This window comes from Pelophylax lessonae (genome assembly GCF_965119305.1).
Source record: "Pelophylax lessonae genome assembly, chromosome: 5".
Classification (NCBI taxonomy): Eukaryota; Metazoa; Chordata; class Amphibia; order Anura; family Ranidae; genus Pelophylax; species Pelophylax lessonae.
The window spans coordinates 386,313,018-386,338,648 of record NC_138772.1 but is presented as its reverse complement, the minus strand read 5'-3'; the positions used below and the strand labels follow the sequence as shown (position 1 = coordinate 386,338,648).

The window sequence follows — 25,631 nt, the reverse complement described above, 5'->3', positions numbered from 1 at the left end:
GTGTAGTCCTCCAACATACTCTAAACCAAACATGCTTGTAGATTATATATTGAAGTGAACTTATAACAAATGCTCAAGAAAAACTATTCTCTAAGCACAGACACAATCATTTTAATGATTTACTGAAGGAATAGGATTACTTTTGGAAGTTCTTTAAATTAATCAAATACGATGAAACTTTGATCACTTCAAACCTCCAAATATTATTTAAGAAATTCTGCTTTTTAAATTTCCTTCAACTTGATAGGGTATTCCAAGTAAACACAGCTTTTCTTTATTTACTAAGCTATATGAGCATTCACATTTTTCTATTCCTTTATTATCATCTACAGTGTGTCTGCACATACCTTCCACTGTAGAAAAATGTCCTTTGTTGTTGTACAGAAGCCCTCTAATCTACGCACAATTAGCAGGCCACCCTAAAATATAATGCAGGCTCTTCATCTGCAAATAGGAGTGACACCTGCATTGCCTTGTTGCTGGTAAGCGTCAGGTTGCGACCACTGATCCTATTTAATTATGCACTTTTTCTATGTGTCATAAGCTTTGTACTAATAAACTTGAAACGTGCACATCATAGGACCTCTTTGGAAACCCTGTTAGTTTGAATGCTCACAGATAGCTCTTTTATTGCTTACCAATGTTCCTGATTGGTAGTACCTAATAAGATTTTAAAGCGGAGTTCCACTCATTTTTGTGTTTATTATAAGAGTAGCTGCTGACTTTTAATAAACACACATTCACCTGTCCCACGGTCCAGCGATGCGGCCGCCTGAAGCCTCGCTTCTCTCCCTCTCATCTCCGTGGCGCCGGCATTGCAAGTGTGGCCACCCGGCTGTGACTGCTTGCGGCTTCACAGCCTGGTGCACACTGCACATGCATGAGCCACGCAGCGCTTCCCCATTGGTCAGGCAATCTTCTGGGACCTCTGACATGTCCCAGAAGATTGCAAGGAGGGAGGGGGAAAGGAGAACTTCCACTCATAGCATAATTGGGGAGAGGAGTTCTTAAAGCGGAACTTCCCTTTTGGGTGGAGCTCTGATTTTTTCATATATAAAGCCATTTTTTGATACAGTGGTGAAGGGTTAGAATCCCCATTAGGATTATATCATTTTTGTGTTCCTGTGAGGACATATCCCACATCTTGAGTTGCCACAATAAGAGGCATAGAGGGAAAAACATGAAATAGGAACACTTATGCCAGTGACAAATGTCAAACACATGCGTAGAGCTGCATTGCGCCATGCTGTTCCAATGCGATGGCAAGCCCGATATCCATTGTTACCAACGGCCCCGTGTTATGACAGTGTACATTGTTGGTGTGTATATGCAGCATTTAAATATAGCACAACATGCTGTACCATGTTACAATGGGTCACAAAGCACTGTCACGCTTGTTAAGAAACTGATATATAAAGATATTTTGGTTCTTGCTGTTAAAAAAAAAAAAGAAAAATTGCATAGCATGGTAACACAAGACATAAAAAAAGCATGTCATCCCAAGTGAGTTTAACATGCGTTGATGCGTATTATTATATGTAAGTGGTGTGAATCCAACCTAAGGAAAATTTCTTCAGTGGGAGACAGATGGAAGAAAACTGATTTAACCCTTTCCCTCTAAAATGAAAAAAAAAAAGGATTTTGTCTTTACATACACTTAAACTTTATAGACATGTTTGTATCTTCAGTTTAATTGCTTAAATGTAAAACTTCTTTACATGATTTATTGGCTATTTTATACACCCCTTGTTTATATAGTGAAGGAATTAGTATTGTGGGGATGAAACAAATCTGTAGTTAAAGCCTCACACCAGGAAAAATAAAGCGGTTTTAAAATCAGAAGTTTTTTTATATTAATGCATTCTTTGCATTAGGATAAAAAGCCTTCTGTGTGCAGCAGCCTCCCCAGCATCCCCTAATAGTTAACTGACCCCCCCTCTCTATCCAGCGATGTCCACAAATGCTTCAGCCATCCAGGACTCTCTCTCTCCTGATTGGCTCCATTGGCTCCCGCTGCTGTCAGTCAAACTCAGTTAGCCGATCAAGAGAGAGAGGGGGTGGGGCCAAATGGCATCTCCATGTCTGAATGGACACACGGAGCTGCAGCTTGGCTCGGGGTACCCCGGGCACTCAACAGGAGCGGGAGTAGGACCAGGAGCTCCGGCCAGGGACCTGAGAAGAGGAGGATCTGGCCTGCCCTGTGCAAAACCACTTCACAAAGGAGGTAAGTATAACATGTTTGGTATTTAATAGAAAAAAAGGAGACTTTACAATCACTTTAAAAGTATACTTGGGCTGCACCCACACTGCAAGGGTTAATTGCTCATTTCTGCCTAGGGGACAGGAAAATAACTTTTACTTACCTGATCCTCTGCTCTTCTGGCAGGTGGTGCAACCTTACGCCCCGAGAGTGGACTGTCTTTCGGCATCTTCAAGTCCAATGCCCTGCATTGGTCTTGATGATGTCAGAGGACCTTAGACCTTAGACCGCTGGACCATCGGAAAGAAAGGTAGCAGGGACTGGTCTAGCAGTGCAAAAGAGCCTGTTGGAGTGCAGGATAAGGTAAAAAAGACTGCTTCATCTGGTCCCATAGACAGAAATGAACAGTTAGACTTTGAAGCACAGGCACAGCCCCACTGAAAGGGAGGATTTTTACTTTTCCTGGAGTTCAGCTTTAAAAGATGCTAATGGCTACATCATTCAAGCAGTATGAAGCTAGCGAGGCATAGGGTAGTGGAACTGCCCAGAAAAGACTGCTCACGTTTTGCCTTATTTATCAGAGCTAAGAGCAATCTGGTTCCTTTTTTTATTCCTTCAATAAGGGAATGAAACGAAGAATATGCAATGGGAAAAAAGAGCAGCTGTACCTTCTTATAGTTTGAAAACACAATATATTCCAAGCCATGGCCTTTATGGCTAGTACATTAGGAGATTAGGACCCCAGAAAATTACATGTTAGAGTTTCATCATATATATATATTTATACCCCAAAAAGATATTCTTTACTGCCATCTCTTATTTGATATAAAAAGATGAATTCTAATATAAATCAGTCAAGATTTTTTTTTTTTTTTAAAGCTCTTCTCTCAGACACGGTTTTCTGTACACAAAGAAAACACTTTAATTTTCTGATACACCTATGTGTCCTAAGGCTCTTGAAAAAGTGAAAGTATTTTGCTGTAGCACAAAGTAATAGCATTGAAATGAAAACAGATATGTCTCTTGATAATTGCATTGAAAGCTGCTTCCCATCTCATACCAGAGCTATCAGTCTTTAAATCTACTTAATGATTTAAATTGATTTTTGAGCTTCATTTTCTTTCAGTGTCTGCCAGCCTCTGTGCAAAATCCTATTTAAAGATCGTCTTTGCTATAGCATTCTTAGAAAACATTAAACAGTGCGGCATTGAGTGGGTTAAAGTCTAGATGCGCACACGTTTCCAAAGGCTGACAAGGGCAGTCCAATCATTTTTGTCACTCTTCATATCTTCACAGAACAGGTTAGTTTCATACAGGATTGGCCATAAGGCCTCTCTGCATCTGGCACCTGCTGTAGAATTTTTTCCCCGGTAGGGGCTGTTATACCTGTCGCTGCTTGTCATTATCTGAATCCTCCTTGACAAGCTATGAATCGCTTACTGTCCATGACAACTCCAACAAGGGACCTTTGTCAAACTACTGGCACCTACACACATTGCCGCACCTGGCATTTAACTAATGTCACAAGACTGTATTGTGCCTTTGAAGATCTGCCTCGACACCCGTCAGTTATGTCAAGTGACTTGGAATCCATGTACTTCCTGTAGAGTTTATTTCATTAATGTATCATTTTGTTTTAATGAAGCAATGCAAATATCCTTTGTGTTGTTCCGTGGATTCTCCTGCCAGAAACCATGCAGGGCATCCCCCCAGCTCCCACGGGAGAGTTTGCTTTAGTAATTTAGGCTAATGATTTCTAAATATGCTAAGAGAGTTTTTTTTTTAAAAAGACCTCATTAGACTGTTACTGTTTATATAAAAAGAAAAACCTAAGTGAAGCTTTTAAGGCATTTACAAATGTTATTAATTTGTCCTGCCCTGCACTGATAAGAGGTGATAAAATGATTTCATTTATAGGAGAGGTTTATATTGAGGAGTAAACACATTAGAGAAATCTTATGAATGAAAAGCTGAAAGCGGTATTGATCTTTGACTTGCCATTTATTTACCTTATTCTTTTTCCTAAGTCAGCTCCTGCTTCTTTTTCTCCCTATTGTGTTGTGCTCTATCTTCTGTAACAAATTGGAGAGAGAAAAATCAACACAGGTGGTTTTTTTTTACACTTTTCCATCATTTTCTACCAATTCACTTCATATTATGAGAAAATTGCTTGAGTAGTGACAAGAGGTGGCAGAGAAGAAATGGCAGATGGCTGTCCTGGATCATTTCGTTAAAGGTTAATGCTCTCCTTGGGTGGAAATGAGAGAGATAAATTCCAGTATTAAACCTGAAGATGACCATACAGGGGCAGATTATGGTGAAGGATCAGAGTTATCCGTTTTTGAAATGACCACTGAGCTTATATGAAAGACCAGGTTTCCCTATAGTTTGAGCGGTTCTCTTTCTAAATGCCATTTGACACAGAACTTTTTCACAAGCTGGCTGTGGATCTTTTGCGTTCTTGGATTAGTTTAACGATACATGAAGAGTTAGACTGGGGATCCACAGATTCACGAATAAGTTATGAGATCATAGCTGAAAAGCAAATATGTCTTACAGATCTGATATTTTCCACAGTTAAAATACCAGTAATCACAACTTCTCTTGTATATCTTATGAAAATTGCACAGTGTGTAGCCACCTTTAGTTGCTGGGGTCCTTCATTTGTTTGGGCAAACCCCACTTGAAGGTTCCAGGATGTGACTTCAGAGATTCCTTCTTGAAAGACAGTACACAGCTTCAGCAGAATAGTGACATATTAGCAAAGGCAAAGAAAGATCCAACTTCTGCACTACTATGAATGACTATACAAGTGCAAATACTAAAGCAATCACCTGTAACAAGGTGGCTTGGAGGTTGATGCATAACACCAATAGTGTCCCCACATAAACTGTATATGAAACGGTAAGTGTAAGGATGACGTGCTACCTCCTCAAAAGCAAAATTGATATCACACAATTACAAACAGTATATATGCCTAAACAGTGGTGGTGGTGCCCCCTATTGGCAATACTCAATATGCACACTGTGTACCAAATGGTATATATACCTAAACAATGGTGGTGATAACCTCCAAATAACTCAATGCATACAGTGTCAGTGATAAAATAGTGACTTAGTACAACAATAAACTGATATAAAACATATCTATAAATCGACATAATTGAAAGCATGTGCAAGGAAATGATCCCCCTGGACGGGACTATAACGGGTACTAACTCAGATAAGTATCAAAAAAGAGTATTTATTTATATAAACAATATATACAGAAATTGGCAAATGGGCAAGAAAATACACAATTGCACAATTGAAAATTGTTAAAAGACATTAACGACTCTTTTGCAAAATCAGATAAAAAAGTGACTGATCCAAAATGGAGGAACCTGAGGTATGGTGCTGGAGACCCTACGCGTTTCAATATAAATCTTCCTCAGGGGTCTTTTTGACCGTGGTTCCAATTTTTATTGATTTTAAATATTCTATGAATGGATAAGAACAAAAAATTAGTTTGCATTATAGTATAAATCGACATAAAGTTTAATGAACTTTCAGTGATAAATTTGAAGCATCAATAGTGCTTAAAGTTCAAGTCCATTCAATAAGTGAACATGCTGGAACACTCCGTGGTAGTAACTGAAATGACAAATTTCTGTGTATTCAGTGTTCTTCACATAAAAATAGCAAGTGCCCTCCACCAAACTATGCGCTATCCTTCTCAGGAGACCCTACACAGGATCTAAATGCACCTTCACCTTAGGGGTATAAATCCACTGGATGGCAGCTTTTCTGTAGGTCCTGGGACTCTTATTCACCTGACCCAGTAAACTTCATATGTGTAGCATACGGACAAGAGAAAACTAATATAGAGATGTAACTGTGTAAAAGGTTGAGCTTTATTAAAATTGTAAAACACACATTTGTTAGTGCACTGCCCCCCGGATCACTTGGATAACTTGCTTTATTTATAGGGGGTGCAGGGTCCCCTTAGGAACACTTAGACATCTACAGGTGTTTGACTGTATATTCACCAGAAGCTGACAGTCTGCTTCCTGGTGATGTGTTAATGATGTCACAGGCTCTGCCTCAACACATTTTGTCACAGACTATGTGACTTTCTCAAGAGGTCCTTGAGAAAGATCTGTGACGAAATGCGTAGGGCATAGCTTGTGTCGTCATCACGCATCACCAGCAGACTGTCAGCTTCTGGTGAATATACAGACCAACATCTGTCTGGGGACCCTGCACCCCCTATGTATTAAGCGAGTTATCTGAGTGCACCGGGGCAGCGCACTAACAAATGTGAGTGTGTTTTTTAATTTTAATAAAGCTTAACCTTTTACACAGTTAAAGCACTATATCAGTTTTCTCACCTTCTCGCTAAGGTGAATAAGAGTTCCAGGACTTACAGAAATGCTGCTATCCAGTGGATTTATACCCCTAAGGGGAAGCTGCATTTAGACCCTGTGTATGGTCTCCCGGGAGGTGAGCACATAGCTTAACTGGTGGAGGGCACTTGCTATTTTTATATGAAGATGAAGAACACTGAATCCACAGAAGTGTGTTATTTCAGTTACTATCCAGTGTTCCAGCATGCTCACTTATTGAATGGACTTGTTGTACTTTAAGCATGCTTGATGCTTCACATGCATCACTGGAAAGTGGTCACGTTCCCTATAATTTTTGTAGATTTATAGTTATGTTTTATATCAGTTTATTGTTGTAGTAAGTCACTAAATTATCACTGACACTGTGTGTATTGAGTTATTTGAAGGTTATCACCACCATTGTTTCAGTATTTATACCATTTGGTACCTAGTGCACATATTGAGTGTTGCCAATCAGGGGCACCACTATCACTGTTTAGGCATATATATTGTTTGTAATTGTGAGATATACATTTTGCTTTTGAGAAGGTAGAGCTTCATCCTTACACTTACAGTTTCATATTAGCGAAGACAAAGTGAAAAAGATGGCGGAAGTTGCTACCACAGTAATACCTTCCTTAAAAAGTAACTCCACTTTCAGGGGAAGAAAATAGCAAATAAACAAATATAGCATATGCAGTACAATTGCTCCACAAGCCATGTTGAAATGTAATGTTAGTAAAAATTACCTTTCCCTTCAATCTACAGTAAATTTATTTTTTTTGTAAAATTCAATGCAATATGGCAACCTGGAGGAGTTTTGGCACCCCCTGTAATAGGAATTTCAGTTTTGGTGAAATACTCACCAAGCATTAAATGCATCTAAGGTGATGCATGTCCTGCAGCTTTTCTCATTAGAACACTGAAAGTGCACCCGCTGATTATAATAAACCAGTCCTTCCTATTCAGAATCAGTCTGCAAGTCGTCTCATGAAACAAACAGCTTTTCCTTCCCTGCAACAAAATATAGGTATTTGCTACAAAGTTTGTTAAAATCCCTGCATTGTACAAGGATTGCCAAGAGGGGATTGCTTTTTTCTCAACAAAAATGGAGTTACTCTTTGATCCCCTTCATGTGAAGGCTGTCTATATGTACATTGTTTGGGCTTTTTCATTTCTTTAATCAGCAGGGGACAAGAGAAGCTCCTGAGCCCATGGTGAGCTTCTCTTTAGGCTGAGCAGTCTTCAGTTTAGAGTAGGTAGGTATGCTGTAGTATATAAGAGTAAGTTAATATAGTTTGGAAGTTCTGTATGGGTAGGATACTAGTACAAAATACAGCAAATGCGTGTCTGTTAATGTATACATTACGGGATCATAAACAGAGGGGCAAATTATTTCTGAACGCCCAGATCATTGGTTTTAAGTTCTTAAGTAATGAGATACTGTCAGCAGTGTACCCGTTAGTCCATTACATTTTTTATATCACACACTTATTACCAACACACAAGGACATTTAACTGGAGCTCAGCAGATGCCAATAACTTTTATACTAAAAGTTTAAAATGATTTCCAGATAATTGCATGCCTTTAAATGGAGTTGAAAGAAAGTGTGATTTGTATGACAAAACGTATGCAGGGAGCGAAGCAGGGTGAGACCAGCACTGAAAACCAAACTCCCCTTTAGTAAGAATTAGGATATGTAAATGCTTACAGCAGCCTTTTACTCACAGGATTTTACCAAGGACTGGTTGTGTGGGTGCTTGGTAATAACTAAATCATGGTACGGTATCATGGTTACATGGTATTGTATCATGGTTACATGGTATTGTATCATGGTTATATGGTATTTTATCATGGTTACATGGTATTGTATCATGGATACATGGTATTGTATCATGGTTACATGGTATTGTATCATGGTTATATGGTATTGTATCATGGTTATATGGTATTGTATCATGGATACATGGTATTGTATCATGGTTATATGGTATTGTATCATGGTTACATGGTATTGTATCATGGTTATATGGTATTTTATCATGGTTACATGGTATTGTATCATGGATACATGGTATTGTATCATGGTTACATGGTATTGTATCATGGATACATGGTATTGTATCATAGTTATATGGTATTTTATCATGGTTACAGGGTATTGTATCATGGATACAGGGTATTTTATCATAGTTATATGGTATTTTATCATGGTTACATGGTATTGTATCATGATTACATGGTATTTACCATGACGTGGTTATCATAACAAGGAATTTTGACCAATATTAGGGAATTAGTGATGATGGCTCTTCGGGGAGATGTGTTTGCAAAGAAATGTGTACTGGGATGTATTACAGTACATATAAAGGCAACACTCCCTTTAGTTTCAAATAGAGCAGGGAAGGACTAAAACTCCTGTCTGTTTTTTCCATTTACTGTGATTTCCTTTCATTTCTTGATACATACAATAGTAAATGAAATGATATATTTCCAAAATAAGGCAGTTAAGTCCATCAATTTTTCTAGTGTAGCATGCATCTTCTGCAATGCTCCTTGTAGAATTAATTTTACATCTTCTTTACTGCAACAACTATGCCATAACTTGTGTATGTTACATGTTGCAGCAGCTGCCCATATTTTCAAAAGTGAGACATCAGACATCTGTTTAACCACTTATGGACTGTCCCACACAGATATACTGCGGCCTGCTCCTGCTGTGATTGGACACAGCAGGAGCCAATTAGTGGGTCCGGCCAACGTGATGTCTGCCAGGACCCACCGATTGTTCACAGGAGAGGCAGAATGGAGGTCTGCCTTGTTTCTGTCAGAGAGGAAGATGGAGATCTTATGTTTCTGGTAAACATCGTCATCGGCGCATGCAGTCTTAAGGAGCTGATGCCCCGTGCCGTTTTAGCAGAGCCCTGTGGTGTGACCGGTGGCTCCCGCACATATGTGTGGGAGTGACGTCACGTGACTCTGGCCAGAAGCACAGCCGGAGTCTGGAGACCTGGACGGAAGACGGGTGAAGATGGACGTCCAGCGAGGATGACACGGGCTTCGTTTACAGGTAAGTGTCACATAATGTGCTAGTATGCCTTGCATACTAGCACATTATGCATTTACTTTGCAGGTAAACAAAAATATTTTTTTTTTCCAGACTTTACTTCCTCTTTAAAGTAATCACAAAAAATGGCCTGATCATGAAGAAACCTTCTGGGGCTGATATTTCATTGAATCTCTTTAAAAGAAAAAAAGTGCTGAATCCTGGTGATCTTTGATCTCTTTTCTGTTGTTCAAGTAGATATCCACCTCTCAAAGGTTGGCTACCCCTCTCCTAGGGTGTTTTTTCCCAGACCCCTTCCTTGAATGCCAAGGATTAAGTTAATGGATTGGAGGTTATCTTATTTTTCTTTAACTGTGTATATTTAAAAAAATAACTAACACCCTTATTAGCCAACCACTTATATTGAAAACGAAGACTGGTCCAGGGTATTTGACCCTTTCTCCATAAAAAAGCTCTTTCCTGATGCTGACATAATTTAATGCCAGCGTGTTTACAATTCTGAATGTTGCTTTATTAAATAATGAAGGGTTTGCAGGAATTGAAAGAAAAAAAAAAAATCACAAACAATCTTCTTGAATTTTGTATTGCTCAAAATATGCAAGAGGTTTATAAATGACACTTTAATGATAATGTGGCAGTAAAAATCCAAAATAAAAAAAAAAAAATAAAAATACCGTAAATAATACAAACATTTGAAAGTGTCCAGATTTCATCTTTGCATTCGTTTAAAAACAAAACTAAATTGTCTTTCCTAACAGGATTTTTCTAGAGCCTTGAGCACATAAACTGATGTAGGTGTTGTTTGTGCATCATTTATGATTAATTTCACATTAAAAAAACATTTTAATTCAAACCAAGCCCTTTGACTGCAACAGACCTTAGGCCAGCAATTACATATACAAGGAATGTGTAAACTGTTTACTGACTTCTAAATAACACTAGAAAAACACATACACTTACATGTGCCTGTCTTTTGTACAAGCATTAACAGATCTTAATGCTAGTAAAGGGAAGCATCCCAAAAGGTCTTGGAGAAAAAGCTGGAACTTGTACTTCTATTTTTACTCTAAAACAAAATATGTGGCATCACTGGTCGAACAGGACATTGTGCTAGTTGCTCTTTTTGTTTTGCAGAAACAGAACGTGTGACAATCGTACATGACACTAAAGCTGGATTCACACTTTACAATTTTCTTTAGATTTTTTTCTTTACCAAAACCACATAATATGAGGTCAGACCTAAACATTTTCAATTTGTATGCAATCAGGCAGGCCCCTGCACTATATAGTGGAAATCTAAAGGAAATTGAACAACAAAAGTTGTATAGTGTGTATCCGGCTTAATCGACTTGTCTCATATACCTGTTCCATGGCAATCACTCAGGGAGTAGTTTTTAATTGACTTGTCTCATATACCCGCTCCAAGGCAATGACTCAGGGAGTCGTTTTAGACTTGTCTCATATACCTGTTCCAAGGCAATGACTCAGGGAGTAGTTTTTAATCGACTTGTGTCATATACCTGTTCCAAGGCAATGACTCAGGGAGTCGTTTTTAATCGACTTGTCTCATATACCTGTTCCAAGGCAATGACTCAGGGAGTCGTTTTTAATCGACTTGTCTCATATATCCGTTCCAAGGCAATGACTCAGGGAGTCGTTTTTTAATCGACTTGTCTTATATACCCGTTCCAAGGCAATGACTCAGGGAGTAGATTTTAATTGACTTGTCTTATATACCCGTTCCAAAGCAATGACTCAGGGAGTAGTTTTTAATCGACTTGTCTTATATACCTGTTCCAAGGCAATGACTCAGGGAGTCGTTTTTAATCGACTTGTCTCATATACCCGTTCCAAGGCAATGACTCAGTGATTAGTTTTTAATTGACTTGTCTCATATACCTGTTCCAAGGTAATGACTCAGGGAGTAGTTTTTAATCGACTTGTCTCTTATACCTGTTCCAAAGCAATGACTCAGGGAGTAGTTTTTAATCGACTTGTCTTATATACCTGTTCCAAAGCAATGACTCTGAGTCGTTTTTAATCGACTTGTCTCATATACCCATTCCAAGGCAATGACTCAGGGAGTCGTTTTTAATCGACTTGTCTTATATACCCGTTCCAAAGCAATGACTCAGAGTAGTTTTAGCCTTACTAGTCCAAAACTAGAATATAAAAAACTAGAATATAAAATAAATTCGCTACTTCCATCAGAGCCTAATTGCACCAGTGGTAAGACTGCTTAGAGGAAGAATGGTGATGGAAAAGGGGAAGCAGTATGTATTACTATGCTGACAACACATATGCTTTATCAGTGTCATGATGGACATTTCAGGCATTTCAGTTTGCTTTGATGAAGTAGGATTGCTGTTGTTGTTACAGCAGCTTTATCCTAGATTTGTTGACAGGAAACTTTCATCCATAACCTACTTTATTGTAAGTATGAAATATTGCAGAGACATGAACACCTAAAGAGCAGCTATTTTAAGATTGTTCTTAAGCCATAGAGAAAAAGAAAAACTGTACGTTCTGCAGGACATAAGTAGATAGAAGTTTACAGGGGAGGATAGAGTGGACTGTCATAATACATGTCAGTATATGAATACTTTTCTTAGCAGCTTTTATTGGGTTAGCATATTCAGGACTATGCTTTTGTATGCATGAATTTTGGATTATCTCCTAATCTATCAACAAAACACATGTGAGAAGGAATTACCATCTGTAATCACAGTGGTGGTCCAATGGTTCACAGAGGATATTTAGTCAATATGTGCACATTCTTATCAGCAGGTGCGCGCTAAGGCCTTACAATATGTGCCTTGTAAAATGCATCGCAGTACTTGCTTTTTTTCCCCTTTTTTTTTTTACTTTTTTTACCTTGACACTTCTTTAACTCTATAATCAGCAGCACCCTTTGATATGTTATAGTGTGTCAGTACGATCCATGCAGAAATCCAACATATCCAACACATTAATGTGAACTGGAGCAATACGTCATAAGGCAAACTGCCTTGTCTGTGTGTTGGGACTGCAATAGGCAAAGTTCCCAATGAGGCTTTTGTGTACAAACCCTTAAAGGGTAACTCCACTTTCGTGGGGAAAAAAAATAGCAAATAAAGCGTATACAATATATATCATATTGTAATTGAATGGTATTCAAAATTTCCACAGCAACTATTGGTGTGATTCCCCTCATGAATTACATAATAAATCAAATTATTCTTTATTTTGAGCCTCATATGCTCCCACACTCTATTATAACAGAAGGTCCAAAGATTGAACATAGAGACCTGTACTGAACCAATATGAGGTGCTTCATACACCATACTAACGGTTGACCTCAAGGGGTCCAAATCCTGCAAGCTCTACATCTATTTGTAAGAGGACAGTTAAAGCGGAGTTCCACCCAAAAGTGGAACTTCCGCTCATTTGCTTTCTCCCCCCTCCGGTGCCACATTTGTTTTTGACAGGTACCTGTTCCCCACTTCCGGGAGACGGCGCCGCCAATGCATTTCCATTTTTAAATTTATACACTATACATGTATTATACATAGCATACAGTTTATGTCACTTTTAAAATGGTCAGTCATTGCTAACATTAGAAAATTTAACAAAAAGGTCAGGTTCTCTTTTTTTTAGAAAGCTTATTCATTTTCTACATTCTCTTTCTCAGCCTATCAGTGAGACAGTGGACCTATATCCCATAGAGCAGGTCCTGACCATCCTAATCATTCTCTTTCTTGTATCAATTGCTTCTATCGCCACAGTTTATTTATCAAAGTGTTAGAAAGGATGAGATATAGGAGGGGCCATCGCACATATGGGGGTTCTGTCCAGTTATTCAAACATAATGGAAAAAACAATAGGAGTATAAAATACTCGCGTGATCGCGCCAAGGTATTGTGAATTAAAAGTGAAATACATTTTAAATTTGAATTTTTTTAAAAAGAAAACCGTAGAAAAACTTTGAGCTGCTAGTCAAAACAACAACAATAGGTTGTGATAAATGTGATACAAAGGGACAGCGCTCAAATATAAAGTGATCATAGGCGGCTCTCTAATTAGGCAAATTAGGCGGTCGCCTAAGGCCTCGCACATACAGGGGCCTAACAGCCAGTGACGGAGCGACAACATTTAGAAGGGCGCAGTCAGGGAAATCTCCCAAGTTAAAGATTGCTTTAAATCCTCAGATATAAAAGTTGCAGCAGTGTGCTGCAGTCCTTTAACTGCAGCTGCCAGGTGTCTGTTGTCCGCTGACACTTCCCCCGCCTTCTCTGCCTGGGGATTGGCTGTCTGATCATGTAATTCTAAGATGTGGAGGAATCGGTGGGTGTGTACCTGCATTAGTAGGAAGTGACTGCCCGGTCAGAGAGGGCCTCTGGGTGGCTAGGGGAAAAAGAGAGGGCCCCTGGGTGGCTATGGGAAAAGGAGAGGGCCCCTGGGTGGCTAGGGGAAAAGGAGAGAGCCCCTGTGTGGCTAGGGGAAGAGGAGAGGGCCCCTGAGTGGCTGAAGGAAAAGGAGAGGGTTCCTGGGTGGCTAAGGGAGGTGAGGGCCCCTGGGTGGCTGAAGGAGAGGGCCACTGGGTGGCCTAGGGAGAAGGAAAGGGCCCCTGGGTGGCTGAGGGAGGAGGAGTGGGCCCCTGGGTGGCTGGTGGAGAAGGAGATGGCCCTGGGTGATTGGGGGAGAAGGAGAGGGCCCCTGGGTGGCTGGGGGAGCTGGAGAGGGCCCCTGGGTGGCTTTGGGAGAAGGAGAGGGCCCCTGGGTGGCTGGTGGAGAAGGAGAGGGCCCATGGGTGGCTGTGGGAGAAGGAGAGGGCCCCTGGGTGGCTGGGGAAGAAGGAGAGGGCCCTTGGGTGGCTGCAGGAGAAGAAGATGGCCCCTGGATGGCTGGGGGAGAAGGAGAGAGCCCCTGAGTGGCTGGGGGAGGAGAGGGACCCTGGGTGGCTGGGGGAGAAGGAGATGGCCCCTGGGTAGCTTGGGAAGAAGGAGAGGGCCCCTGGGTGGCTGGGGAAGAAGGAGAGGGTGGCTGAAGGAGAAGGAGGAGAGGGCCCCTGGGTGGTTGAAGGAGAAGGAGATGGCCCCTGGATGGCTGGGGGAGAAGGAGAGGGCGCCTGGGTGGCTGGAGGAGAGGGCCCCTGGGTGGTTGAAGGAGATGGCCCCTGGATGGCTGGGGGAGAAGGAGAGAGCCCCTGAGTGACTGGGGGAGAAGAGGGCCCCTGGGTGGCTGGGGGACAGGGTGAGGGCCCCTGGGTGGCTGGGGGAGAAGGAGAGGGCCCTTGGGTGGCTGGGGGAGAAGCAGATGGCCCATGGGTGGCTGGGGGAGAAAGAGAGGGCCCATGGGTGGCTGGGGGAGAAGGAGAGGGCCCCTGGGGGAGTAAGGAGTGTCTCAGGGAATCATGACCTATAGGGAAATGCTGGGGACTGCGATGTAAGAGCAGACATATATATATATATATATATATATATATATATATATATATATATATATATATATATATATATATATATATACATACATACATACCCGAAGTTTAATGATCTTTGATTAAAGAATAATTGGTTAGAGAGAATTCTAGAAATTGTGAATTCATAGTACAAAGGTTAAGGCTCTTAATATATACAATTTATACAGTTAATTTTTATCGCTTTAATTATTTTTTTCATTATGGGCGTGAGTGGGGCCTCATGTCCAAGTTTTGCCTTAGGCCTCACAGAGCCTAGAGCCGCCTCTGAAAGTGATAAATATTAAATAATTAAATAATCACCTTAAACTAAGCATTTAATATTATAAATCAGAAGTGCTTAAAATTGTGATAAAGTGACTGTGCCTAAAAATTAAATTAGTAAATAGGATAAATATTATTTGTCCCTTTAGTGCCAGGTGCAAAAACGATGATAATAACACAATCCTTGGTGATATAATAAATCAAAGTGCTGGTGTTCAGTGAGATCCGGTATCACAGGGCTGGATGGGGGCAGGAACTGCTGGAGGTGAATTTTCACTATTCACCAGTCTGTTAAAGTGAAAAATTAACTTCAACAGTTCCTGCCCCCATCCAGCCCTGTGATACCGGCCAATCTCTGCTCTGCTGTACACCTGTAGAAGAGTTCAACCTACACAGTGTGTGTTTATGTGTGGGGTGCAGGAGGGCAGAGGACACTATGGGGGTACAGAGGACACTACAGTAGGGGGGGGGGTGCAGGGGACTGAGGACACTGCTTTGGGGGTACAGAGGACATGCAATAGGGGAATCCCTTAGGGACCCATCACCCCTGGGGACAGGGACTCCATCTCCCCTGGGGACAGGGACCCAATCTCCCATGGGGACAGGGACCCCTTCTGACCTGGGGACAGGGACTCCATCTCCCCTTGGGTCATGGCCCCCTCTCCCCTAGGAATAGGGCCCTCATCTCCCCTAGGGACAGGGAACCCATCTCCCCTGGGGACGGGGACCCCATCTCCCCTAAGGGCAGGAACCCCATTTTCACTAGGGACAGAAACCCCATCTCCAGATCATGATGGCTGGCAGGGCTAGCATCAGCCACCATTGGGTGCCAGGATGGGGGAGGGGGCAGTAAAATCCGAATTCCCAGCCCCAGCTACATGCTCCCTCAGGGTGAACTGGCTTTGTATTAGTCAAGCTCCTTAAAGTGAAGTAAACCTGTACTGTTATTTTTACTATGTTAGGATTATTATTATCTTTATTTATTAGCAGGTAAATGCCCTCCATACATTCACATTCATTGAATCCGGCCCTTAAATGGAAAAAGGTTGCTGACCCCTGCGATAGATCATAAAATGGTCATTGAGGATACAATGCAGAATAGCTGATAATCTTTTAACTTTAGTATGTGGGATGCTTGGAGAGAAATTAAAATATCTACAGAATAAATACAGGTTTGTAGCTCTCTGAAATCAAGGCTTAATGACTTAATGGCCTTTGGATTAGGTTTTCAATTTTACCATATATTTGTACACCAAGGAGACACTATTTATATTTTATGGATGGTGTCTGGGCTCAGGGAAATCAATGCCCTCTCCCTCTCCCTTTTTTCTCTTTTTTTTTCTCTATCTTCTTTTTATATTGTCCTAGTATATCAGTATGTTCCCTGCTTGATGTTCATGTGTAGTTTTTAATTGTAGAATTATAATGTTGGGACTTAGATAGTAAATGTGAATTATTTGTTTTAACCGGTTATCATTTTGTTGACCAGAATTTTTTTTTTCTTCTACTAAAAATTAAATGACTAAAACAAAATCTTACTAATTTTAGTTTGCTATTTAAATATATGCTACATGAGCTAGTAGGTAAGGAATTTCAAAAGATTTCTGTTCATTTCAATACTTCCATACGTATGAAGAAGAATGTGAATATCTTCATACTTGAGTCAAGCTTAAAGAGATTCATGCCTCCAATCTGCAGTTTAATTTTCACAAAACTTGGAAGTCAATAGTTGGCAGCCGCTATCAACAGACATCTAGATCTGTTCTGACTCTGTTGTGTCCCTGATTCCCTGCAGCTGCTTCCTGTTTTTTTTCTTTGAACATATTTATGTGAACAGTTTCAATACGACAAGCACACAGAAACTAGAAAATACGTGTTAATAAACAGGCAGCCATACTGAACATTTCAATCACGAGTCTCTTGTTACCTACATTTTTATATCAGAGCTTTCTTTATAACATTCCTGTGCATCATTTCCAAAGTTTTTTTTTTTTCTCCAGCTTAGTAAAATTATTTTAGGAATACTCATTCAGCTGCATATGAAAAATGCTTTAACCACTTCGGCTCTCACACCCATGCACCAGACCATATTTTCACATTTCTGCTATGTATTTATTCATGAGTCTATAAGTTTGTAATTACTAATGATAAAGAATAGATACACATATTGTTTTTTTTTTTTTTTGGGGGGGAGGGCTTTCTTCTGGCCCTAAACTCCTCTGAGAATTTTTCTAATTTATTTGCATTTTAAGGGAAAAAAGAGTAAAAATCTGAAAAATAAATCTTTTTTTTTTAAGTTTGAGCAGAAATATTTTTAGCACAAGTACCATTACCTCTAGGAAAACATACATTGTATTCTGCTGCTTGTTTTATTTACTGCAGCATTAAAATGACATTTTTTGGTACAAAGCATGTTAAGGTTATTTACAAAAATATATATATATATTTTTTGCATATATTTTATTTTTCTCATAATGCATCAGTAATTTCAAAGTTGTTATTGATTTAAAATAAAAAAGATATACCCTAAACCACATATTTTTTTTACAGTAAATCCTTAAAGATAACCATGTATTTATGTGCTTTTAAAATATTATAATATATTTTTAATATAATATAATTATAATATTTTTTTCAACAAATACATTTTAAATAGAAATATGGAACAGGAGATGAAACTGTAAGTAATGCTTATACATGTTGAAATGAATGGGTTAAGTAGTAAAATAGGAGCATGTCCTGATTAATTAAGAGTTAAAGCCCCGTACACACGCACCAATTGTCGGACGAGCGATCGGCCGTCTTGTCCGGTGCTGTCCTGTAGGTTGAAAAGTGCTAAAGACTGCACACAAATTTTGTCGGCCAACAGCAGCCGACTGCAGAAGTGATGTCATGTGATGGTTAACTTTCCGTGTGTTTTTTCTTCTCTGAGCATGCCCAGTCTTGCTCATCTGCTGTTTGTCGGCCGAAATCTGTACTGACTGACGAACAATCGGCCGTTCTTTGTTGGCCTACAAAAATTTTATAGCCTGCACACCAGATTTTGTTCGGCCGAAAAGTCGCAATCGGTTGTCGGAAGCATCATACTAACAAGCCGACAATCAGCCGATCAGACGTTGGCCGAATATTTACGGCCGACAATCGGTACGTGTGTACGGGCCTTTACTCCCTGTGCATACAATTAACATTCCTCTCTCACTCACAGATCACTGTCTGTCAGGAAACGCAGGAGATAAGACAGCTAGTGTATTACTTTTGTTTTGGTTTACACATGTTAAATTGAATGCTCACTGTGATTGGCTGTCAGAGTGATCATTTAATGAGGAAGCTTTCTGACTGGCCACCCGGGGGCTTATCATTCTACAGACACCGGGTCTCATAGGGCTGTGCACGGAAGGGAGCAGGGGAGATAAGAAACTGCTGGGCGTACAGGAGACGCCCTATGTACAGAGGATTTGATTTTATGGATGTGTATAAGACACAAAAGGTAGGCAACTGGTTAAGAATATTACTTAACCCCTTCTCGCCCACCCTGGCACCCTTAAAAATTTCTGAACACCCAGGGTGTGGGAAAGATCAGCAATCATGTGACTACTGTGATTGGCTGTTACAGTGGTCACATGATCAGGAGCTGGTCCTGATTGTCCAGACTGAGGGCTGTCTTTGAAAGCTCGGTCTCTGTGCTAATAGCATGCAGTAAGCGGCATGTGGGTGTCAAAGCCCGCCTTTTTGCCAAAACACATATGTGTCACACAGGCAGCAACAGGATAAAGTGTATGTAAACACTAACAATTACATTTTCTTATTTGTTCCTTTTGGGTCTGTTAAATATACCATTCAAAGTGTGAAAGAAAAGTGAAAAAAAAAGAAAAAACTGTTAATTCTTCTAAAAATCTGCTTAGCCAAACTTCCTGTACACTCTGCCTCTGCTGTAGTGTTACCTGCTAGCATTGTTCCAGTTCTCTGTGTGGACTACAGAACATCTCCCCCTATGTTATAAAAATAAGCAGTGGAGGTGGTGTCCTGTAGTCTTAAAATGCTTGTTGTTAAAGGCTAAAGAAAAATAGCCTAGAAAGAAAAAGTAACTCGGGCACCACATCTAAGAAATGGGAAGCTGTGAAATATTATTTTTTGTTCTTGAATTTAGATACCTTTTATTAAAAACAAAGAAAAAAGAGCTGGAGCTCACAGCAACCAGTCATATTTTATTTCAATTCTCGAACCAGGAGAAAGGTAAAATGTTCCACACTTTGTGGAGTTAACAGCATTTTCCTAAGGATGTTGTTCTGCTAACAAATTAAATCAGTAAATGTTTAGTATACTACCAAAACATTGAGGCTGGGTTCACACTGCCACACGGAGCGGCTCACAGCAAGGGTCTGGTGCATCCCTGTTGATTGTTTCAGGTCCCTTTTTGGTCCAAATTTTTGGCTGAATTCGGACCTGTAACAGACCAGAAGACGCACAGGACTCCTGTGCAATTTGAACCAGAGCCGCTCTGGAGATATGTTAAAGCCCCGTACACACATACTGATCGTCGGCCGAACGATCGGCCGTCTTTTGTCCAGGGCTGTCGTGTCTGTTGAAAACTGCAAAAGACTGCACACGAATTTTGTCGGCCAACAACAGCCGACTGCAGAAGTGATGTCATGTGATGGTTAACTTTCCTTGTCTTTTTTCTTTTCTGAGCATGCCCAGTCTTGCTAATCTGCTGTCTGTCGGCCGAAATCTGTACTGACTGGCGAACAATCGGCCGTTCTGGTGTTGGCCAACAAAAATTTTAATGCCTGCACGACAGATTCTGTTCGGCCGAAAATGCGCTGTCGGCTGTCGGAAGCATCATACTAACAAGCCTACAATCGGCCGATCGGTCGTCGGCCGAATATTTACGGCCGACAATCGGTACGTGTGTCCGACCTAAACTGGCTCCATAGAGAGCCGGTCACAATCTCCTGACATGCGAATTGGGGAAACCCGCACCCAATTTGCAATAGTGTGAACCTATCCTAAAGCAATACATACATGACTTCATTGTGGTCTTTGCAACAGTCGTACATTTTCTATACAGGCATTTTGAAGACATTTATTTATAATGATATGGAAATTGATTGATCAAGATAATAGAAATATTTTGGTTCAGGTAGAGTTATAATAGTTAGATGTTAGCTTGTGAATAGTTAGAACTGTAAGTTTACTCTTTGCATTTCTGAACTTTGAAAATTGCACTATTAAACTTGTAAGCACAGAATTTACAATGGGTAGTGTGTATAAATATGTATATATACATAAAAGACATCCAAAAGCCTCTCTCAATAGGAAGTTTAATATCTAATATAAAGAGAGTGCTGAGTAAAGATACATGTAATGTGGAATAGGTATTGCCTCACCATTGTGCTAAAATGGACCTATACTTCAATGTCACCAATAAACACAAAAAAACATGGTAACGGTATTGCTGGGATGAATAATGAGTTATAGTAGTGCAGAATCACTTTCCTTTTCTGAAGAAACTGCTGTTCCAGGTTCCCTTCAGTGCTGCATGCATAAGTAAATGTCTGAGAGATCACAGGCCAAGTGCATTTGCTTGTTGTCATGTCAGCAGCACTGGAGGGACCTGGCACAATTGTGTTTCTAGCAAAGTTAGAGTGGTTTCAAAGCCTTAAGGTTTAGAATGCATTAACGTGAAAAGCCTTCTGTGCTGCAGCTCCCTCACAGACCCCCCTTTTTCTTACCTGAGCCTGATCCGATTCAGCAATGTGCACAAGCACAGTGGCTCCAGCCGCTGTCTCTTTCCTCATTGGACAGATTGGTAGCCATTGGCTCCCGCTGCTGTCAATAAAATCCTGTGACGTGGGGGGCGGGACCAAGAGGAGGGGTTTGGAGCGACATCAGGTGACCCCAGAACAAGAGGATTGGGGCTGCTCTGTGCACATATGTTGCACAGAGCAGGTAAGTATAGGCATGTTTGTTATTTTTATTATAAAAAGCCTGAAGGTTTACAACCACTTTAAATATTTCTTGCTTTCTGTTGCTCTACAGTACAAACCACATACCACATTCAGAAGAGAGGCTCTGATTCCTGTCACAGTGAATATAACTTTATATTACCATTTGTGTACAGTTTATTAAAGCAGATTAACTCCCTTTTTTAACCCATCCTTATCTGCATGCAGGTCCTGCAAATTTAAAGTACTTCAGATTCAGCGTTGTCCTGCTGAGATCTTCTTTTCTTCTGCTCCCTGTTCAGTCCCACGTCATGTGAGGTCATCAGGAAGCTGCCAGCTCTTCCTGGTTCAGCCGGCAGTTCTCCAATGACGAGCCACTAGGCCCCGCCCCCTTATCTTTCAATGAAGGGCTATGCCTCCTGGGAAATGTGATGCACATATTATTATTATTGTATTTTCTGGCGTATAAGACTACTTTTGAACCTCAAAAAAATCCCCCAAAAATGGGGGGGGGGGGGGTCATCTTATACGCCGAGTATAATATCTCCAAGGTAACCTAAGTATAAGTATTACCGGTAGATGTAATCTCTCAAGACGCTGGCTGTGTGGGAATCCTGTACCGGTATACCGTATGTACCGTAGCTTAGGCTACATACAGTGTACCGCGCTGAGCCAATCAGGGAGAGTGATGTATTCTATTATTGAATGCAAAGCCTGCTCGGATTGGCGGAGTAACATCAGCCCGTCTCTCTGACTCTGCCAATCCGAGCAGGCTTTGCATTCAATAATAGAATACATCGCTCACTGTGATTGGCTCAGCGCGGTATACTGTATGTAGCCGAAGCTACGGTACATACGGTATACCGGTACAGGATTCCCGCACAGCCAGCATCTTGAGATTACATCTACTGGTAATACTTATACTTAGGGTACCTTGGAGATATTGTGAGAGATTACATGTATTACAGTACTTGGGGTACCTTGGAGATCTATGAGAAATCTGATGTTTTTCCATGGTGTTGCCTTGCTTCGGAAGGGGGGTAGTCTTATACGGCGAGTATAGACCAAAACCTATGTTTTAACTTGAAAATTAGGGGGGTCGTCTTATATGCCCAGTCGTCTTATATACACCGGAAAATACGGTATTATTATTATTCAGGATTTATATAGCGCCAGCAGTTTACACAGCGCTTTACAATATAAGATGGAGACAGTACAGTTACAAAACAATAAAATACAAGAGGATTAAGAGGGCCCTGCTCAGAAGAGCTTACAATCTAATCCCAGGATGCACAGAGGGCAAAATGCACATCAATTACCTAGGCAAATAACAGGCTTTGGGGGGATGTTAAAAAAAAGAAGAAGAAGAGAGCTCATTTTGCACAGCGGAGGGAAGAGGGGTGGAGGGGAGTCAACATTCGATTGAGGATGAAGATCCACTTTAACTCAGTCTTTGCACATCAGAGCACTACATATCCTCAATGGAAGAAAACGAAAACTTTATGTAATAATTTTTGAGTACTTTACGAGTTCCTCATTTTAAACACCCCCTGCTTTTTCATTAGATCAAGGGTTTTCTTTAAATATAAAAAATCTACCTAAATGATATGGGATGTTTGGAAAAAACAAAATCATTGAGAGCCACGTTTTCTTCCATCAAGGATGTGATGTGTCTGTATCAACCAAGTTTTACTTCAGCCTTTTACTGTTTAATTAAGAAAACCTGATTTTAAGGACTCTGTGCAGACTTGTTACTTGTGTTAAGTGCTCTCTTTGATAATCAATGAACTTCCTCTTTACATAGGATTGACAGGGTCACTTCTCATTAAAGCTTTGCAAATTAGGTAGTTTAAAAGAATGTATAATTCATTTTCCATTCTTTCCCCATATACTTTCAGGTGAAGTGCTGCAAATACTGGCCAGATGATACCGAGATATATAAAGACATTAAAGTGACATTAATTGAAACAGAGCTACTTGCTGAATATGTAATAAGAACATTTGCAGTGGAAAAGGTATGTGTTCCTGTTAAGATTGTTTGCTGGGTTTACTCTTAGAAATGTAGAAAAGGCATCTTTATACACAAACTCTGATCAAAACTTTTTTTGCAGGGATGTCAGAAAGGTAAATCAAATGCTGGCTTCTTATATCTCTTAGGGCTCTTTCACACTTGTAGTCCGTCAAACGGACTCCGCTTTTCTCAGTGGGGGATCGATCCGCCGATCCCTGGCTGAGCAGGAGGATGACAGCTGTGTCTCCGCGCTGTGTGCAGAGACACATCTGTCAGTTCCCCATGCATCTCTATGGGGGAAATCGGATGGGAATGGACCGTCGGTCCTTTCTCATCTGATCCCATCCGACCCGATCCGCTGGACAGATGGAAAATAGGGTTTCTATCCGTCCAGATTTGACGGATCCGATCAGGTCGGATGTCAGCGGACATGTCTCCGCTGACATCCGATGCTCCATAGGAATGCATGGGGGGACCGTTCAGATCCGCCAAAAAAATGAACAGGCAGATCTGAACGGTCAGCCTGTGTGAAAGGGGCCTAATGCCTCGTACACACGCAACGATTGTTGGCTGACCGATCGGCCGTCTTTTGTACAGTGTTGTTGTGTTGATTGAAATGTGCTCTAGACTGCACACAAATTTTTTCGGCCAACAACAACCAACTTCAGAAGTGATGTCATGTGCTGGTTAACTTTTCGTGTGTTTTTTCTTCTCTGAGCATGCCCAGTCTTGCTCATCTGATTTTTGTCAGCCGAAATCTGTACTGACTGACGAACAATCGGCCGTTCTGTTGACGGCCAATAAAAATTTTATAGCCTGCACACCAGATTTTATTCGGCCGAAAAGTCGCAGTCAGTTGTCGGAAGCATCATACTAACAAGCCGACAATCGGCCGATCGGACGTTGGCCGAAAATTCACGGCCAACAATCGTTGCGTGTGTACGAGGCTTTAGGGTTCTGTTGGAGAAGTGTCCCTATCAGAATTCCAGGGCCATTCAAATGTTGTAGCTAATTGAAAGCCAAATGTTGGAGTCATGCTCATCTGATCATACTCATTATCAGTAATTACCAAAAAACTGAGGATTCAGCTATCAGTGGTCAGCTATACTTGATATTTTGAGTAAGGGATGGCTTATTATAAGTAGAATGAGCAAGTTTCTTTAGTGTAACTGGTAATGGAGGCAGCAGACATCTGTATTTATTACATAATTCCAATGGTAATCTGTGTGTTACCAAGCATTAGGTTCAGAACTTACAATGTGGATGCTGCAACCACCCACCCCAAGCTCTATGCTGGTTCCTTTTAAAGCGTAGAAGCAATGACACCTAGATCACCTAAAAGCTTCTCCTCTAGTAGCAGTAGGTTGCTGGAGCCTTTGAGGTCTATACAAGAATCCTAATGCCTTGTTAAACACTTTAATACTTTAGCCCAGGAGTTCCCAAACTGTGGGTCGGGACCCACTGGTGGGTCGCGAGCTGCATTTGAGTGGGTCGCGATGAGCTGGAAGTCCCTGAGAGCAGGCCTGCTTAAATTGTGCGAGCCTGCGCAAATTACAGAGAGCCAGAACAGTCAAATCACAATGGATTCAGGACCTCGCCCATGCAGTTTATTGAGGCTGGTCTGCATTTCCCACGAGGAGGATACTTGCATCAGTGAGTACGTATGTGGGCTGTTATGTAGGATGCAGAGCCAGCTCCTCGGTCCTGCTGGCAGCAGCGGTGGTGGCTAGACTGGTGGTGGGATTCTCTCAGCTATAGCGGACAGAGACAGCAGCCTTGGTGCCATAGGAGGACCAGGTGGCCTGGCGGGGTCAGGAGTTCATGGCAGCTTCTGTAACCCCAGTAGAGGATCTGAAGGAGAAGAGCCAGGACACCAAGATCAGCATAGAGCCCCTCATCATGGAGACTCTGGGTGAGGTGTGCTGGGCCCTGGAGAGGGCAAACCGGAGCTTCACCTTCACTATGGACCGCTGGGAGAGGAAGGAGGGTGAGTGCTATATAGCCTTATATTTATTTAAATATTAAGTGTATTCAAAAATAAATTGATTGATATTTCTAATTTAACATCCCCCTCCCTTTTAAAATATGCATTATTATTAATAATATTTGCATTTATATAGGGCCAACAAATTCCGTAGCGCTTTACAATATTCAATTACAAGCAAGTGGGTCCCGAAAAATAACTGCATTCAGAAGTGGGTCTCGACCCAAAAAAGTTTGGGATGCCCTGCTTTAGCCCATTTCTAATCCCACTATATATTTTTGCTAGATATAGAGAGATTTGATTTTACGAACCACTGGAGCAATAGTAGTGCTAATAA

At 40.9% G+C, this 25,631-nt stretch overlaps 1 protein-coding gene across 9 annotated transcripts in view; it reads left to right on the top strand.

Annotated features, from left to right (window-relative positions):
* PTPRM (protein tyrosine phosphatase receptor type M) overlaps window positions 1-25,631 on the top strand; it is a 974,793-nt gene that overhangs the window by 889,100 nt on the left and 60,062 nt on the right. For all 9 annotated transcript variants that reach the window (XM_082259726.1, XM_082259728.1, XM_082259725.1 and 6 more), the window contains one exon: window positions 23,198-23,314. In XM_082259726.1, the coding sequence (XP_082115852.1) occupies window positions 23,198-23,314 (117 nt within the window). The remainder of the gene's footprint in view (window positions 1-23,197; window positions 23,315-25,631) is intronic.